This window comes from Anolis sagrei, chromosome Y (genome assembly GCF_037176765.1).
Source record: "Anolis sagrei isolate rAnoSag1 chromosome Y, rAnoSag1.mat, whole genome shotgun sequence".
In the NCBI taxonomy this organism is placed as follows: Eukaryota; Metazoa; Chordata; class Lepidosauria; order Squamata; family Dactyloidae; genus Anolis; species Anolis sagrei.
This window is the reverse complement of record NC_090035.1, coordinates 66,104,945-66,124,467: the sequence shown is the minus strand read 5'-3', so window position 1 is coordinate 66,124,467 and position 19,523 is coordinate 66,104,945. Positions and strand designations below refer to the sequence as shown.

Here is a 19,523-nt window from a genome sequence, read left to right as displayed (position 1 = left end):
CACTCTCCAACAGCTCTTACTCTCAGGAAGTTCTTCCTATTTTTTTCAGTCAAATCTCTTTCCCTGCCATTTGAACCCATTGCTCCCTTGTGCCCTGGTTTCTAGAGCAGCATAGAGTCAGTTTCCCCCTCCTCCTCAATGGGACATCTTTTGAAATCTTGAAACATGGTTCTCATGTTCCCTCTCAACTGTCTCTTATCCCATCTAAACATCCCCCAGGAGGAAAGGAGGAAGAGAAGGGTAGGAGGAAGGAAGGGTGGGAGGGAATGGAAGGAGGGAGGGAAGAAAGAGAAGAAGGAAAGACTAAAGGGAAGGCAGTAAGGAAGGAAGAAGAAAGGGAGAGAGGGAAGGAGGGAAGAAAGGAAGGATGAAATGGTGGATGGAAGGCTGAAAGGAGAAAAGGGGAGGTAAGGAAGGAAGGATTGGATGATGAGGGAGAGGAGTTCCTGAGAAAAGAGCTCAAGGGGCCACATCCGATCCTCAGGCTTGAGTTTTGCTCCCTGAGTTTGCCCATACCTGCTTTAGAGAGTTAGTTTTTGTAGTGATGACCTTGGTCTAAATCCTCTTAAAAGTTTTGATTTGGGAAAACCCATTGAAGCAATGACGTTATCATTCAGGAATTGATTTTAATGGGTTTACTGTAGTTGGGACTAAAAAAAAGAATGTCAGCCCTTTGTGAACCATTCTACATGTCATCGACATCTTTTCGATCTTGTGTCACAGTGATTGTATCCACTTCAATGTCATACATTTCAAGGTACTGATTTTTTCATCCTTACTGGTGTTAATTTTAATATAATTTGCTGGATTGCTTCTGTTTGTGTATTATTTGACTTTTTAAATATTTTGAGCCTCCTTGAGATCAAAATATATGTAGAATGTGTATACATACACATTCACATAGAAAGACTGTAAAGCTGAGTAAAGACAAAACAGTGACCTGCGCAACTTTGTTTCAAAGGTATTGCGGATTACATTGCACGGTGTACACTGGCCATTGACAAGTTTGAATCCCTCATTCATCAGATCCACAAGAATGCTGAAGACATATCCAATAAACTTTTATTAATAGAAACAACCAATCTGTTCAAAAGCCCACCTTCCACCGATGAAGATTATCTTCCAGGTATGTCTGTCCATTTTTATCATGTCCCCAATCTCATAAAGCCCTTAGTATAGTGGAAAAAATTCTACCTGCCACTGGAGTTGGTTTCATAGTCTTTTCTCCTTCATGGAGGATAGAGTGTCTAAGTATGGCATTGGTCACATATATATGAGCAAATAGTATTAGCTACTTTCTCTGGAAGTCAATCAAGAAGATATATAATTTTTCTCCTTGGATTTAAGAAGAGGCATAAATAAGTATCCACAAGAAAATATGTGAAACTTCTGGCACAGATTGGGCAGCATGCAGCTCATAGGTTGCATGTAGTCAGTCCACTGCTTCATCTTTTAGCCATGAGAAGCTGCCCGGCACTTCCAATATTTTTTTCCTTTAATAAGAAGAGAAATTGTGCTTTTAGAAGCAGAATTCTCTATCTTAAAACATGAGTCAGTCCCCCTAATCCTTGTTTACCCTTGGTTTGTGGTTTGATCAATCTCTGCTGTTTCTCTGAAAGGGGAAATCAATAATCAATACTTTCTTGGTAGGAATATACTACATCCAGGGGGATGGATGCTTCGTTCAGCAATGTTTCAGAAGTTAAGTAGTCTGTTAGGATCTTTCTATATGGACTTATTTGCTTCTTAAAAATGCACTTCTCGATGAATGGATGCAGTTTGATAGCTTGGACTTTGAGAGGCAATTATTAAAGGAAAGGGGTTCTTAAAGGAAGTCTCGGAGTTATATAAACAATTTTGTCTTCACAATGCCATTTGACACAGAACATATAGAGTAAAACTTGGCGCCTAAACGACAATCTGATAAAATCAGAAGAATCTATAAAAAAGATCAAAGAAAGATCCAAATATTATTTTACCCTAAATGACACAACAGACACTAACCCTCAAACAATCTGGGATGCATATAAGGCAGTAATCAGAGGACGCCTAATCCAGTTGAATGTCACTAAAAAGAAGGAAAAGAATAAGAAAATCAATGACATCAAGAAGGAAATAGGAATTAAGGGGGAAGAACTGAAAAGAAACCCAAACAACACCAGAATAAAAAGACATTTGAGTATACTAAAAAAAGAAATGGGAAACTTAGATTTGGATCAAATAGCAAAGCAACTAAAATATGCAAAACAAGACATTTTTGAAAACGCAAATAAGCCAGGCAAATGGCTATCCAGGAAAATAAGGAAGAAAAAACAAGCCCAACACATATTAAGAATTAAAATAAAAAGGGAAACGATAGTAACGGATGAAGGTATACCAAAGGAATTTTTAAATTCTTACTTGAAATTATATAGTAAAGAAAATATCCCTCTAGATAAGATAATAGAATATCTCAGTAAGCAAAGGCTCCAGAAAATATCCGATGAACAGAGAGAAAACTTAAACAAGAAAATCACAGACGAGGAAATTAAAACGGCAGTAAAAAATCTTAAGAGCAACAAAGCACCAGGAATAGATGGCTTCCCAGCTAGTTTTAAAAAATAGCACAGGAGGAAATAATACATAATTGAAAGAAAATAATGAACCAGTCCTTAAACAACAAAACCATTTCAGATACATGGAAAAATGCAGAGATCATTGTGATACATAAAGAAGGAACAGACACCAATGAAATCAGAAACTATAGGCCAATCTCTTTATTAAACACAGGTTATAAGATCTTCGCAAACATCATGGCCAATAGATTCAAGACATTTCTAACAGATTGGATTGGCAAGGAACAAACAGGCTTCCTACCAGGAAGGAACATCAAAGAAAACGTAAGAACGATTTTGAATACCATCGAATATTACGAGATGCACCATAAAAAAAAAGTAAGTTTGATGACCCTAGATGCTGAAAAGAGTTTTGACAACCTAAATTGGAATTTCTTAAAAAAACATTATTAAAAGAACTAGATATAGGTTTCAAATTCAAGTATGCCATAAATGCAATCTATGGGGAACAAAAAGCTTGTATAATGATAAACGGAAGTACATCAGAGGAATTTAAAATCAGTAAAGGTGCACGCCAAGGCTGCCCGCTATCCCCGCTAATCTTCGTATTTGCCCTTGAAATCTTACTATAAGAACAGATGAAAACCTAAGAGGAGTGAAAATTGAAAAGCAGGAATACAAGGTTCGTGCTTTTGCAGCCGATGTAATCTGCATTATTGAAGATCCAATGAAAAATATCTGCAAATGGATCTCAAAAATCGAAGAATTTGGCCAACTAGCGGGATTTAGAATTAATAAAACAAAGCTCGTGATGAAAAATATTCCTCAAAAGAAAATAAAAGAACTTGAGGAAATCGCTGAATTAAAAACATCAGTGAAAATTAAGTACTTAGGTATATGGATTGCAGCAAGGAACATCCACCTATTGAAAAACAACTACCAGGATAAGAGGAAAGAAATCAGGTTAGAATTAGAAAAATGGAAACACCTTAATCTTTCGCTGCTAGGTTATATAGCTGCAATAAAAATGTCTTTGTTGCCCAAAATACTATACCTGTTTCATAATATTCCCATCATCCGAAACATGAAGGTATATAAAGATTGGAGCAAAGATATAATGAGCTTTGTATGGCAAGGGAAAAGGCCAAGGATAAAACATACCATTACGACATCACTGAGAAATAGAGGAGGCTTTGGCCTCCCAGACCTCAGAATCTACCATGAGTCTGCCGCGCTGTCTTGGGTCAAAGATTGGATTGAGCTAACAAAAATCAAAACTCTAACTTTAGAAGGGCATGACCTGAGGCGGGGATGGCATGCTATATTTGGTATGGAAAATTAAAAGTGGAAAAAAAATTCGGTAAATAAATATAAAGACTGTTTCTATACCAAAACTATGATGTGGCTATTGCCTATAGAGGCCAACCAAAGAAGACTTCTAGGATGGACTAAGTGGCCTGCATACAGGGAGTTACTATGGAAAAATGTAAAGAATGAATTAGAACTAAAACCACTAGCGGAAATATCAGATGGTTCCTGTATTTCCAAGTTAAGCAATCCTACAAAGAAGATAAAAAAAATCAGTTTATGCCCAAATGAGGATTTTTTGGTGTAAATTAAAGGACTCGGGCAAAAAAAGTTATAACTAAATTATACAATAGATGAATAGACTGGGCAACTGAGACTGAAGAAATTAAGAGTTCAATGATTAAGTGGGCCAGGAACATAGGCAGGCAGATAAAATTAGAAGAGTGGCAGAACATCTGGACAAAGAAATTAAGATACACCTACACTGGAAAGGTAACGAATGCACAGGCTCTTTCTACCATATGTGGTGGAGCTGTAACAAAACAACCCTATATTGGAAAATGATTCATGAAGATATCCAGAAAATATTAAAAATGAGGTTCTCAATGAAGCCTGAATTATACCTGCTAAGAATACACGAGAGAGCACAATTCCCAGAATCAAATAGGGGAAAACTTCTTATTTATTGCACAGCCAGAATAACATACGGCAAATATTGGAAGCTGGAGACCATCCCCACAAAGGAGGAATGGCTGAACAAACTGCTCAAGATAAAGGATATGGATAGATTAACCTATTTGATAAAACGAAATACCGGCAGACCTGTGATCCAAACAGACTGGTCAAAATATTTAAAAGAAGATAAGTAAACCCTGAACAAAGGTGGTTATGAGTGAACAAAAGAAGAGTCTTAACAATTGCCAAGTAAGGCAGAGATATATTCAAGAAAAGGATATCGAAGGGAAGAAGATTCAATTAGGGAAAATATGCTTAAAATATTTAATAGATCCTATACAACCTATACCTATACAACTCCAGAGGTATTGACCAAAATAGAGAAAACAGGATGAGGGGCCTGCTGGAGGTATAAAAAGGTGAAACGATTTTTTCTCCACGTGTAGTGGAACTGTAATATCATTCCAGAATTCTGGAAAAAGGTGGTTAAAGAAACAAACAATATGATCACCAGAAAGGTCAAGAAAAACCCGGAAATCTGTTTATTAGGACTATTTAGAAGGTGTCTTAGCGCAAGAGATGAAGAAATTATCAAGATTGCATTGTTGCGGCAAGACTAATAATAGTTAAAATATGGAAGGGGGAAAATACTATTAAAGATTGGAGAGATAAGTTATTAGATTATATCCAAATGATCAAGCTGACAAACAGTAGCAGAGGAGGAAATAATGAAGAATTTGCAAACAAATGGAGGCTGGCCCTTGGGTATCTGCAAAAGAAGACGAAGGTAGATTTCTGTTGTCGAAGGCTTTCATGGCGGGAATCATTGGGTTCCTGTGAGTTTTCTGGGCTGTATGGCCATGTTTCAGAAGCATTTTCTTGTGACATTGTGCCCACATCTATAGCAAGTAGCCTCAGGGGTTAGTTATGTCATCCACATTGAAGGGTTTCAGAGGGTTGAGTTCATGTGTGCAGGGTTAGAGGGATAAGGATATATTAAGGTACAATAGCTGTACAGCTAATATCGATTTTTCACATGTTTAACGTGTTTGCTGTATATTGTTTTGTAAACCTGTTTATTTTCTACATTTTTTCTTTTTTGATTTCTGTTCTATTTCTTATATACACAATAAAACAATTAGAACTTTTAAAAAAAGATCTCATTTGATTGAAAATTTTGTGAATGGTCCCTTGAAAAAGATGGTAAAATAACAATTACCTTTGAATGTATGTGCACAGAGGTTATGGAGGTATTGAATGAATTCAACAGAGCTATTTACATATGAATTCTTTGTCAAGGTCATTTCCAATGAATAATTTTGTACATAGGATAGTGACTTACATTTTCTTTATTTTTGTACACTCACATTTGACAGGGGTAAAAGAATACTTTGAGTATGTTAAGCATGAAAGATCCAGAGATATTGACCACATGGCTCGCAAGTACAGTTCTATCGGTCCCCTGCTGACAAAAATGGAGGGGCTGGTTTCAAATACAAATACAGGCAGAGCCCCGAGACTGGTTCATTATTATGCCTATTGGGAAAAGAAGATCTATCAGAGCCTGACAAATCTTGTCCTGAAGTAAGTCTACTCTCACCCATTCTTTCTGTTTCCGCCTGAATTGATTCTCCCAGGAGGTCAGTCTAATTTAGTTTTTCCCCATACAGGAATCTGCAATCTTTCAATGCAGCAGTGTCAAGGCATACTCTACTTTTTCAAACAGAAACCATTTTATCTGCTCCTGAGATCCTCCTCCAGCCAAATGCAAATGAAATTGAAAAAATGTGTGTGCATTGCATTCGAGATTGTGTGGATGTTACCAAGGTGAGAATTATGGGATCAGTTCTGATCCTATTGGGGCAGGAATGGGAATGGGGATTATTACCTTACAAGGTGGTAGTACCTGTCTTTCAATCATGAGGGATGCAGTTAGGTATACTTTTTATAGGTTTGCAGATGAGGAGAAACCGTGGAAATGATGCAGTTTGTAGTATTTTGTGCAACGGCTGTGTGCTTGTGACTTATGCCGATCCAAAGGAGGGCTTTTATTGGCAAGAGTTGTTCAGATTGAGAGAGTGAGACTTGCTCAAGATGACCCAGTGGGTTTCCGTGGCTGTATCTATGCACTCGAGGAGGGAGAACAGAATGTGCTATGTTGAGAAAGTTGGAAGAGTCTAGGGAAAAGATGTCAAACTCATTGTCATGGAAGGCCACATTAGCCTTATGGTTGCCTTCAAAGGGCTGATGAATCCATGGAGGGATAATCGGTGGAAACAGAGGGCCAACTATTTTTTAACATAAATAGACAGTGTTCTTTAGATTTTTATGCAGTTTGTGTCCCCTGGTGTTATTGACCGACAGCGCCCATCACGTTTCATTATCCGTCATGCAACTGGGGATGATGGAAATTGCACCCCAATAGCCCTTGTGGCTCTGAGGTTGGGTAAAGGTTAAAGGACATTTAAAAGTCAGCTATCCTGTCCACAAGCCTTGTATCTAAACCCATACTCCACCTCCTGACTAAACAGAACAAACTGCAGCCTTCAAGATGTGTCTGCATCCCAACTCCCATCAATCTGGTCATGATAATATCTAATGATGACAAATACAGGAGTTGAAATCCAGCATCTAGAGGGCCACATAAAATGACACGGTGGGCTGAATTTGGCCCGTGAGCCATGAATTTTGCAAATGTGGTCTAGATGAAGTGGATGAGAAGCAGACAGCAAAGCTGGACAAAGGGTTTCTTTTCTTGCACATGTTTCTGTGCTGCTTTGGGTGATGCAACTGCAGCTGATTTTGAGGAAAGCATCTCCTTTGCCATACTAATTGTTTCATCATGAGATGCTCAGTAAAGCTTATCCATTACCTTTTCTCTCCCATATAGCAATTTGTTCGTTGGATGCATGGCACTTGTATCGACTGCCCACCACAGCAAACCCCCGATAACGAGACCGTCATCTTTAGCTTTTTTAACGATATCTCCCAGAACCCTTTAATCATTGAACAGGCCATCCTCATTACTCAGAACATGCACAAGATCCTGAGCTCCCTCTCAAAATACTTGAACCGCTGGAAGCGGTATCGCCCTTTGTGGAAACTTGACAAGGCCATTGTCATGGAGAAGTTTGCTGCCAAAAAGCCAGCCTGTGCCGTCTTTGACGAGAAGTTGCAGTTCTACACGAAGGTTGCCGTAGAAGTGATGCAGCAGCCCATGGTAAAAGATGAGAAGTGTGTCCGCCTTGCACTTGCGCCTTTGGCTTTTACACTGCAAGAAAATGCCAAAGGCTGGGTGAGTTCGCTTGGGAAGCTGCTCAATGAATCAGCCAAAGAGACACTTTACAGTCTCCAAGAAAACGTTGAGGTAGGAGATTTTTCTTTTTTTTCTTTTAATATATTTTTTATTATTTTGTCATGGTTTAATACATTTGTTATACATTTGTTTTACAGCAGATACATATTATTCAATACAACCTAACATACTTTTGGCATCTAGTGTTTTTTTCTGCTTATACATATTTTCTATCCCTCACCACTGTGCTCCCCTCCCCCCTCTCAAGCCACAGCTTTTACATGTCATCTGTCCAAAATTTCCATTCTTCTTGTGGAGGTAACTTTCCTTTTTGATTTTTTAATCCCTTTTCAATAATTTTTCTCCATACATCATCAGAATAACTTTGTTTCCATATACCTCTTTTAACTTTTAATTTACATGTCAGCTTATCATTTATTGCCAGTTTCCATACTTCCTTATACCATTCCTCTATTTGTATATTTATTTCTTTTTTCCAGTTCCTTGCTATAAGCAGTCTTGCCATTGTTAATAAATTTGTTATTGCTTCTTTATCCTCTTTTTTCAATTGTTTATTGTTATATAATGACAATAAAGCTATACTAGGACTTCTTTCTATTTTAATATTCATTATATCTTCTATTTCTCTAAATACTTTCCTCCCAAAATTATTTACATATTTACATTGCCACCACATACGTATATATGTTCCTGGTTCTTGACATCCTCTCCAACAATTTTTTTTGAATAGTTTTTATTTATATGTGCTATTCTTACTGGTGTTAGGTACCGTTTCCATATTAACTTATAATAATTTTCTTTAACCCATATTGATAAATTTTTTAGATGTCTTACTCTGTTTCATTTATTTTTATCCCTAAATCTTCTTCCCAGACCTCCTTGAAGCTGTTATTTTTTGTTTTTCCTTTCTTTATTTCAATTATTATCTTATATATTTTACTAGTTATTCCTTTCAAATTTTCATGCTCCTCTACAACCCTTCCATTTTGTATTATTTGTTCAAATTGGTTAAGCTTACTTCCATTTTTATTATTTCCCCAATTTTTAAACCATTGTTCTAATTGTATACAATGGAACCGTGTCAATTTTATTTTCCCCTCGTGGTCAGCTAATTTGCTCATGTGGTATATTCCTGTGCTCGCACAGGCAGCAACAGAAAGATCTTGAGACCAATTTGACAGTTAGCGTAGCCCCGTCCACCTTCCTCGTCCCCATAAATAGCCCTTCAGAGGGGCTACAGTCAGTTCTTCCTATCCACGCAAAAAGCAGCAAGGGAAAGGAGATCGAATATAAAAAATAACTTAAATAGCTCTGCCATGGCTACTACTTCTTTTAAAAAGTGTGTGTCGTATCCAAACAAATATCTGGACCATGACGCACGCTCAAATTGCCTAACAGGCCTGGGAGAAGAGCACCTCTCCCAGGCATGCACTATTTGCAAAGCCTTCACACCACAAACAAGAAAAAAATAGAGAACGACGCTTAAAAGCGGCATTACATGAACAGGCTTTATTGCCTAATAAGCCGGGGGAAGTAAACCTACCTCAGGCAAACTTTGTGGAAAAGAACATCGAGATGACTGAATCAGCGGTGAAGAAAAAGAAAATAATAAAAACTAAGAAGAACAAGCCAATTAAGCCCTCAGAAGGAGGCGAAACGGCTAAAATAAGTAATAAAAAAAAGCCGCAGGAACCCTCGAGGGGGAGATGCAGCTCTGCAAAGCCAAGCGCCAAGCAAAATGGTGCATCTGGCGAACACGGAAGAAACAATGGAAACACATGAAGGGGCGACCCTTCAAGTACTTACCAATGCCTATCCAAAAGAGGGCACAACAAGGGAGGCTGTTTCAGAAGCCTCAGCAACTCCTCCTGTCTTGGCTCGCTACACGAGCAATAGCCTGGAATCAATAACAGAGGCTCCCCCCTTTACACCTCCTTTTAGACCTCTACAAACGAGCCCAAGACGCTCTCGGGATCGAGCTCCCTCCAGACATTCAATAAGACCTGGCAGATGTCGACATCGAAGCCGCTCGACGTCGAGTTCAAGCTCCTCCTCCAGCTCCTCCCCCTCAAGAACAAAGAAGCGGTATCAACGGGGGAGGAGCCAAAGGAGCCAAAGAAGCATGTCTCATTCATCCTCCATGTGGATGAATAAGCAGTATTTGCTTCCTCAGGCACTTTTAAACCAGCAAGGGTTTTGGCAAATAGCGCCCAATGGGCAAATGATTTTCTGTGGAGCCCCAATGCCTGTGCAGTGGCCACCCACAACTGGCCCCAATATAAATAATAAAATAAACACAGAAGATTTGCCAATAGAGCAATCAAAGCCAAAAAAAGTCTAGAAAAACAGATATCCACACTTCTGAAACAGTGAGTACACAAAAGCCAATGCAAGCAAATATACAACCTGAAATGATTCACTTAGAGGAATCAGAATCCTCAGATGAAAATCCAAATAATTTAGAGGAAACAAAAGAAACAGAAAATGATACACCTAATGGTGAGGATTATACAAAGTTCGCATCTTTACTGACAAGAATGATTCGTGCACTTGACTTACCAACTCCAAAACCACCTGAATCAGTAGATGATCCAATGTTTCCAGCAGATCAACAGGAAACTAATACAAATACTGCTCTTCCAGCATTACCTTACCTACTAAAACTCACAAAAATGTCAGAAGGTTCCCCATCATTAGCCCCTGCAATGCCAAAAAAAATAGACAATCTATATAGGATTGACTTGTCCTCCGCAAATTGGGCAGCTAGACCATCGATCCCAAACACGGTCATAGCTGAAGTAGGCCATGGACAAAAAGCCAAAAAACTTAACCCAACACCATCTGATAAGGAAGGAAGGAAAATAGATGCAATGGGGGAAAAGGCTCACATGGCTGCAGGACTTTATACAAGAATGGCCCACTACGCCACATATATGAGTGCGTATCAAACTTTCCTATGGAATAAAATATTACCGTACATATATATCTTACCAGAAAGTGAACAGCGCCTACCAAGAGCTTTCCACTTGGAGGCTGTACTATTAGCAAAATTTCAAAAAGACTTTGCTAAGCATATGGCAGAGGCAGCAGGGAAGATATTTACTACTGCCACAGCAATAAGGAGACACGCCTTGTTACATGCTTCCTACTTATCAGAAGAGGGACGTTCTCTTGCTGAACACCTTCCAATGTACAAAGAGGGCTTATTTAACCCAACAACCGACGAGAAATTGAAACATATGCAGGAGATGAAGAAAACCATCCAAATCTATGGTTTTCCATGACAAGGACACTTTCCGCAAAAGTCCCGATGGCAGACATCGCATCCATACTATAGAAAAAATAATGGTAATTTCTATGGAGGACAACAATGACAACGCACAACCCAAAGCAACAAACCATATATGCAACAAAAGCATTCATATGGAACAAAGAATAGATTCTAGCCTTATCAGAATAAGCCCAACCGCACAGGGGGAAATAAACAGCGTTTTTTTCATTCTCCTTCCAGGCAAAGAAAAGCTAAAATTGCCTGATGTATTATGTCCTACTGTTGTAAATCCAGATTGTTTTTTCCCTATTTCAGAAAGTTCAAAAATTGTAATCTCAGAGTTTCCTTATTTTGGAGCACGTTTAGCTTCATTTTATGATGTTTGATCTCAATTGACACCAGGGCATGATCCGAAATCTTAATAATTCCAATATCAGCATTTAACAATTTACTTAAAAGGTTTTTAGAAACAAAAATATAATCTATTCTTGTATAAACGTTATGTACAGCTGAGTAGTATGTATATTTTTTATTTCCCTTTACCAATCTCCACACATCCTTTAATTGCCATTTATTCATCACTCTACTTAAGTCCGTTGTTTCAATATTTCTAATTTTTGACATTTGCGTAGTTTTATCTTTTTTTTTTTTGGGTCCATATAACAATTACAGTCCCCTCCAAATATCACATATTGTTGGTGATAGTTCTCCATTTGACCTAGTACTTTTTCATAAAATTCTTGCTGTTTTACATTTGGTGTGTATACATTTACTAATACATATTTATCCTCCCCTATTTCACCATACATTATTATATATCTACCTTCCTCATCTTTCGATACCTTGTTTATGACAGAGTTGCATTTCTTTGCAATTATTATAGCTACCCCTCTTGATTTTGATGACCCAAAGAATTTTTCATAGCTCCTTATCCAACTCGATTTTAATTTATTCGAACCCGGTTTATTCTGGTGTGTATCCTGTCAGAAGATAACATCCGCTGCGTCCTTCTTCAGTAAGGTTTCAATCCTCCTTCTTTTAATTACCGTTCCTAAACCTCTAGTGTTCAGTGTTGATATTCTTAATTTATTGGACATCATTTCCATTTTCATTTAAAAACTTTTTTGTGGCTTGATCCATTGTGAACCCTTGTCACTTATAATCCCCTCCCCTCCCCCTTGTTCCCCTCTCCCCCCTACTTCCCCTCCTCCCCTCATCCCCCCTTCCTCCCCTTCCATTCTTTGGGACTTCTAGTCCCAACCATGACCCCCGGCCTTCCCAAGTGGGGGGGGGGGGGTGAAATCATCCTGTGGCCCAGAGTCTCCCTCCCCCCGAGTGCTCATCTTTTTTTAAAAAAAATTAGATTTTTGATTGCAGTGTTTCTAAATTTCTTCTTACAGCCCAATTCCTCCGATGCCGCCGAATCTTCCCTCCAATTCTCCTTCCTTCTATGGTGTTCTTCCTCCCTCTGCTCCTTTCTCCTCCTCATCCTTTCAGTCTCTGTCTTGTTTTGTTATTATGCCGAGCTCCTTCAATAGTTGAAGTCCTTGTTCCAAAGAATCAATTCTTTACCTTTTGCCTCTCCATTGGAATTTGAGGAAGGTGGGGTCTCCCCAGGTGTACAATATTCCAGCCTTCATTAACTGAATCGTAATTGGCTTCATTGAATATCTCCAGTTTTTAGTTTCAGGGCAGTAATCATTTAATATTTCCAGCTTTACTTCTCCCATCTTTAAATATTCTGGGTTCTTCCTCAGTATTTTCATCAAATCTTTTTTAGCAACGTTATGAAATCGAATTATTATGTTCCTTGGTGTTATTTTATTTCTTCCAGCCAGAAGATGATGAACTCGTTCTAAATCCATTTCCGTCCAGTTTAACATTGGTGTAATTTCTTGCAACCACTTCAACATTTCAGTTTTCAAATCTTCTTTTCTGTTCCCTTCTGGAAAATTTTTAATTACAACATTGTTTCTTCTCTGGTTATCTTGCATATACACAAACTTTCTTTCCATATCTGAAAGTCTGTTATCAGTTTGCTGAATTTGTTTGAGTGCTTTTTGTTCCTGTTTGTTCTTTTCAGTTTCTAATTTAATTGTTTGTATATCTCCATGTATTATTTGCAGAGTTCTTTGTATAGTCTGAAATTTGTCATCTGAGATTTTCCTTTCTGCGTCCAGTTGCGCCTTCATTTATTTAGCATTGGCCTGGATCTCCAGTTTCATAGCTTGAATATCTTCCTTTCTCTCTTGTTTCCTTGTCTTTCTTTATCAGACATCAAATTCAACTCCCTTGTTTTCTTTTCACCCTCTTCTTTAATTTATTCTGTTATTTTGCTTGACAACTGGTTATTATCCATTTCTTTCTTTTCACTACTTCCTTCTGCTCCTGTAGTTAAGGATGGTAACGATGTCGATGTGGATGTGGCAGGGGAGGGGGGGGGTGCGTTGTAGCTGGTGAAATTGTTTGCCCTTAGCAGGAGAACTCCTGCTCATTTTCACTGAAGTCTCTGGAGTTACCCTTTCCAACCTAGGAAAAGCTCTGTCTGAAGGTTTTGTTCGTATCCAGAGAGGATTCCTTCTTGGGGGGCTTTCCTGCTCCTTTTCTTGTTTTTGTTTCTTCCTTCTCATTCAAACACCAGTCAAATTTACCCCCATCCACTTGTTTATACAGCCTTAATTAATTGATTTTACTCTACTCTGCATAGTCCAAAAGAAAGCCTTAATTGTGTATACCTTTGCTTATGCTTGCCTTTGATTCCAGGGAATTCCACTTGCATTCAATTTGTAGTTTTACAGTTCTGTAGGAAAGGCTTCTCTCCTTATCACTCCTTATCACTCTCCCGAGCGAAGAGAAGCAACTCTCTCTGCTTGCTTCTTCAAAGGAGGAATCGAATGACTTACTGCCTTTTATTATCTGTTATAACATTCCAATTTCAATTAGAGTTATTACTTAAAGTCTTTTTGTAATTATCTGAACATTTTATGCTCGGTAATGGCGACTTCTTACTTTCATTTTCAATCTCCGTCAGCATTCATAAATCATGAGCTTATTATGAGCTTATCATTTACCTTTTGAAGATTTGCTTCTGCTCATTAGATCCTCCACTGCTTTCCCCTTCTTTCCAATCCATAAAAAAGATAAATCCATCAGCTCATTTTTCACTGCTTATTGCTATTTTGCTCAAGAGCGACAAGGGACACGTCTTTACCCAGCCATGGCTGACTCAGCCCCCCGAGGTAGGAGATTTTTCAAGGGACCATCAGTTATCTATAAAATGCGCACTTAAATTGATATAATGGGATGGGATGGATGAAGGAATGTAAACAGATGTGTGTAGAAAGACTCTGGGCACTATTTACATAACACTGGCATGTTGAGCCCAATGGTTCTGTTTTGGAAAGTAGTAGGTGAGGATTGGCTCTCAGACTGCAGGAAGGATCTATCTATCTATCTATCTATCTATCTATCTATCTCTATCCATCCATCCATCCATCCATCTATCAGGATTCATGTGATTACAATGAAGAGATTAAATTACATAGCCATAGGATTCATCCTCAATTCTTCCTCTTCTCCATGCCCACGTCAAATGCTTCGGCTCCCCCTCATTTAGATTCTTCTGTCTTTCTAGCCCTCTCTTTCTGTTGTTTATCCTCTAGTTCTCTTTCTGACTCCCTATTTTTATTTCCTTGAGAGTGGGAGTCTATTACATATTTTCCCCTTGATTCCATTAGAAAAAACAACCTTTCCTCTTCCTTCTGGGGTTGTTTGTCTTCTGGCTTTGTTCTCAAGGGAGGGGTTCAGTAGAGATTTCAGCAGTGGTTTAGAGTCCTTCCTTTTCCCTATTCCATTGTTCCTCTTGGGTCCCACTGTGACCTTGGTCCGTAAAACGTCCTTTAAGCATATGTCTAAGAAGAATACTGTGTGCAGTAACAACTTGATTGTTGAACTGGGGCTCAGGTAATCTAGGTTTCAAATATCTGCTGGGTCATGTGGACCCATTGGGTGCCTTGGGCAATTCATACTCCATCAGTGGTTTCTAGGGATATACAGTTGTATTTATCACAAACAAATGATCACTTCATTGAAAATGCTACATATTTTCATCCACACAAGTCTCTCTGATGTTTCTTTAAAAATTTCACTTCCTAGAGATTATCCCATAACCTTGCAACACCTCCCAATACCTTGTCAGATCTCAAATTTGTCCTGGGCACTATTGCTGAGATCAAAGATATGTCCCTGGAAGTGGAGCTCGAATATTTGGATATTCAGGAAAGATACCGCACCCTTGCAATGTACAACCTTCCAGTAAGTGAGATTTCATTGAACTCAGTCCAAGCTCCAGTGTTTGTATGTCAGAACGACAAAGCATTCTTAGTCCAGGGTTCTGTTTCTTTTCTTATTGTAGTGGACTAGGGTTTCAGTGCTGTTCGAAAGCAGTAGCGGAATAATCAGTTTAATTGTCTAAAGCTATGGTTCCCAACCTTTTTTTGACCAGGAAACACTTGACCAGGGACCACTTTGACTAGGGACCACTCTCTAACATTAGTACCAAAAGGATTACTTATCTGTTTTTGGTTTTAGATTCAGTTTGGTTGTTTGGGGTGCTGACCACATCAGCTCTAGTTTCTGATACAGAGCATATGCTATCCAGTAGTCATCATCTGCTCACCTACAGAAAACCATGTTTAATAATCTAGAGCTGATGTGGTAGTAGTAATCTTTCGTGGGTAGTCAGCCTCTCCCCTGCCAACATCCCCATTCCCTAAGAGGCTTTTGTGAGACCAGTTGCTCTCGTTGCTACATGGTTTCGAGGCAACAGTGTAGTAATGGTGAGGCTGCAGACCATGTTTTCGTTTTTGTGGACCACTGATCGACCATGGACCACAGGTTGGGAACCACTGATCTAGAGAATCAGCTTGATTCTGGCTGAAAATCTGAAAATTACAAGATATGGGTGGCCTTCTGGAAGGTTAGTTAGTAAATTACAGGGTCATACTGCAAATTGTAGAACTGATATCTCCTGATTTTATTTAATGGCATCGGTGGGTGGATGTGGATCTGAGAAAAGGAGGAGTTTCAGGAAGGGATAGAGTTTTGTCTGCGGGTGCTTCCATTCTGGACTTAAGAATCTTTTGACACATCTCTCTATAACTTTTTACAATTTCTCCACTGTAGACAACAGAAGAAGAACGACTACTGGTGGATAAGATAAAGCAGATGTGGGACACACTTTTTTCTGACGCATCAACAGTTGACCACAGCCTTGGGAGTATCAAAAAGACTTTTACTGAGGTACTACCACTTTCACCTACATGTTAATGAAAATACATATGGAAAATGAATAGGAGTTTTAATATGGATTACTTTCTTTCAGATCACAAGAATCCAGATTACAAATTATAGTAAGGAAATTGATGATTTCTACCAGAGATTTATTACCGAAGGTCCTGGTTCTGTTGGTGACAATCTTGATAGAGGTAAAAGAGTGTACGCCAGTATTCATTAGACAGTTTGAAATGGAATGGTCAAAAGTTACTGGGCCTGTTGTGTCCAGTTGGGGGTTCTGGGGGTTGTAATCCTCAAAAGTAAAATTTGAAAGCCTGGTGGATAATGCCACTTGTATCATAATGCTTACAGCATTAAACTCTCTCCTATAATAGGAGATTTAAAATGGTATTTTTTTCAGGACGTGAGCTGCTTTGGGTCTTGATCCAGAGAGAAAAGCAAGGTAATAATAATAATAATAATAATAATAATAATAATGTTCTTTGTTATCTGCAGGGTTGGAGCTTATGGTGATTTTTGAAAAAGAACTGGAGAAACATGAGAAAAATCGGCAAGAGCTGGCAAATGCTGAGAAACTGTTTGACCTTCCAATCACCATGTATCCCGATCTTATTAAAATCCAGAAGGAGATGAAAGGACTAAGGCAGATCTATGAAATCTATAAGATGCAACAGGTGAGTGGTTTTTGAAAAGAGATGTTTAGTCCTGGGAGCAGTTGCAAGAAACCTAAATATTTGCAGATAGATAGGTTTTATTTAGTGAAGGGGCATTTAATGAAGTCCCATTTCAAAAGTAAACCAAATATTAAAAATGCAGTGGTAATGCAAAGAGTAATGACTTCTAGTTACTTTCTAAAGGTACATTCAGAAGATACTTTTAGAAACCTTTTGAGATGATTTTTTAAAAAGGGGGACATTAGTTTGTTAGTTCCAATGTTTGTCTTTTAAGAAAATAGAAGAAATAGAAAGCAAGAGAAAACCAATGAACCTTTTCAGCATTGTAATTAATGATGGCAGCAGGTTGCTTTTCAAACACTTGGGGATCAGAAGCTGTTACCATGTGTTGTGAGTTTTTCAGATCTACAAATAGATCTTAATCTATCTTCTGCTGAAATCTACCTTCTGCTTTCACTGTATATCACTTAATATCTTTCAGAGGGTGCATCTGCACTGTAGAATTTGTGCAGTTCAATACAACTTAAACTGTTATGACTCAGTGCTATGGAATTCTGGGAGATGTAGTTTGGTGAGATCCCAGCACTAAAGATCATGTAAAGCTACAAGTCTTATGATCCCATAGCAGTGGGCTGTGGCAATCGAAGTGATACCAAACTGCATTAATTCTACATAGCAAATGCACCATAAGTAACAAGAACAGTTTTTATGTTATCAGAGAGAAATGTATTAAGACAAATGTGATGTCTGCTGGGTGTGATGAAAGGAGATTTCTTCCTTGTTCTAGACTGCTAAAGATGAATGGTCTCAGACCCTGTGGGTGAACCTCAACGTGCAAGTGCTGCAGGAAGGAATTGAGGGGTATCTGAAATCCCTTCGAAAACTACCCAAACACGTTCGAAGTATGCCTGTGGCTTATCACCTGGAAGTGAAGATGAAGTCTTTTAAGGACTCTATTCCTTTGCTGTTGGATTTGAAGAATGAGGCATTAAGAGAAAGGTTTGATTCCAGTTCACTTGCTCTTGGTTCTCTGTGCATTTTGAAGCCAAAGATCTTGACATGATATATTTTGTGTATCATTTCTACATTCTATAAATAACCAAGGCTGCTATAATTTTCTTCTTTGCTGTTCTGGAGGTTGGCCCATGTATAAAATGATATTAAAATAGCTTGTCATTTAGAATTGTTAAATTGGTGAATACAAGGGGCAAACCTGAACCCACAGTTTTGAAACTCTTTAAACTTTGGAAGGTGTTTTTAAAAGTTAGAAAACTTGCCTTTCCTGTGTATTTAATGCACAGGTTCATTCACAACAACCCGAAATGTGGCTAAAATTCCTCAACAGGTGCATTTTTTGTATATTTATATTATGTATTTTTAGTCCAAAGTGGGACATAACAACATTGAATCAGTGAATATCTTTGTGCTTTGATTGGTATGGTGAGTGCCAACTAGAGACTAAATAATGTGATTCAGATGCTATGGAGTACTCTACAAATCTGAAGGTTTCCCCAAACATATGCTCAGGTGTCTCGTTCCACCTTTGCCCTCTGTCTTTGAAATACAATGACTTGCCTTTGTAAATGAATTATATATGTACTGTATTTCGTCGCATAATAGTTGCCACCTCTCAATAGTTACCTCCTTGCATTTTTTGGTTGGCAGAACTGGTATTTTTGTGTTCCTCGCATAACAGTTGCAGATCTATTTGGGGCTGATCCATTCTCCCTCCCTCTCTCCATCGGTAAGACAGTTTAAAAACTATGAAATTGTGGTTTCCGGAGCTCAGTCTTCCCTCCTTCCACCAAAGAGCTACATTCAAGTTTTTGTATGTTGCCTTGTTTTCAGAGAAAGTATGAAGGGAGGGAGAGGGAATCTTCCTCCTTCCTTTGAGGGTAGGCATTTTAAACAAGCACACAAACTCTTCATTTGAGGCTGGATTATCCCGCCATTTGGTCAAGAAAGGGACTAAAAAGTGCAACTATTAAGTGCTGAAATACAGTATGTGGGGCAGTGTGGATCTCTAAATACTTTCTCCACTCTTTTGTTTGCATTACTTTGACTAATATAGACTTGGGACCAGGAAATGCCAAGGTAATGTAACTTTCTACCCTGAAACTGTGAAAGTTGAACCAAATCACCTTATCTGCCAAATCTGCCAACTTCTTTCAGGCACTGGAAAGAACTGATGAATCGAACAGGTACAAGCTTCGATATGGCAACTGAAACATTCACTCTAGAGAACATGTTTGCTATGGAGCTGCACAAACACACTGATGTTATCAATGAGATTGTTGGTTGTGCTGTCAAAGAGCTCAGCATTGAAAAGGTACATTTCCCCTATTCAACTCCTCTGTTCCTGAGGCCCTTCTGACAATAATTAGAGCTTACGAGCTTGTGAACATTTTTTTGCCTCATAATTAAAAAAA

The 19,523-nt window shown here is 38.5% G+C and overlaps 1 protein-coding gene across 1 annotated transcript in view; it reads left to right on the top strand.

Moving 5' to 3' along the window:
* Positions 1 to 19,523, top strand: part of LOC137095348 (dynein axonemal heavy chain 10-like) — a 105,971-nt gene that overhangs the window by 24,073 nt on the left and 62,375 nt on the right. The window contains exons 17-26 of the mRNA XM_067461895.1: positions 962 to 1,126; positions 5,915 to 6,122; positions 6,209 to 6,365; positions 7,429 to 7,905; positions 15,281 to 15,439; positions 16,310 to 16,426; positions 16,509 to 16,611; positions 16,916 to 17,094; positions 17,882 to 18,093; positions 19,267 to 19,423. Coding sequence (XP_067317996.1) covers positions 962 to 1,126; positions 5,915 to 6,122; positions 6,209 to 6,365; positions 7,429 to 7,905; positions 15,281 to 15,439; positions 16,310 to 16,426; positions 16,509 to 16,611; positions 16,916 to 17,094; positions 17,882 to 18,093; positions 19,267 to 19,423 — 1,934 coding nt within the window. The remainder of the gene's footprint in view (positions 1 to 961; positions 1,127 to 5,914; positions 6,123 to 6,208; positions 6,366 to 7,428; positions 7,906 to 15,280; positions 15,440 to 16,309; positions 16,427 to 16,508; positions 16,612 to 16,915; positions 17,095 to 17,881; positions 18,094 to 19,266; positions 19,424 to 19,523) is intronic.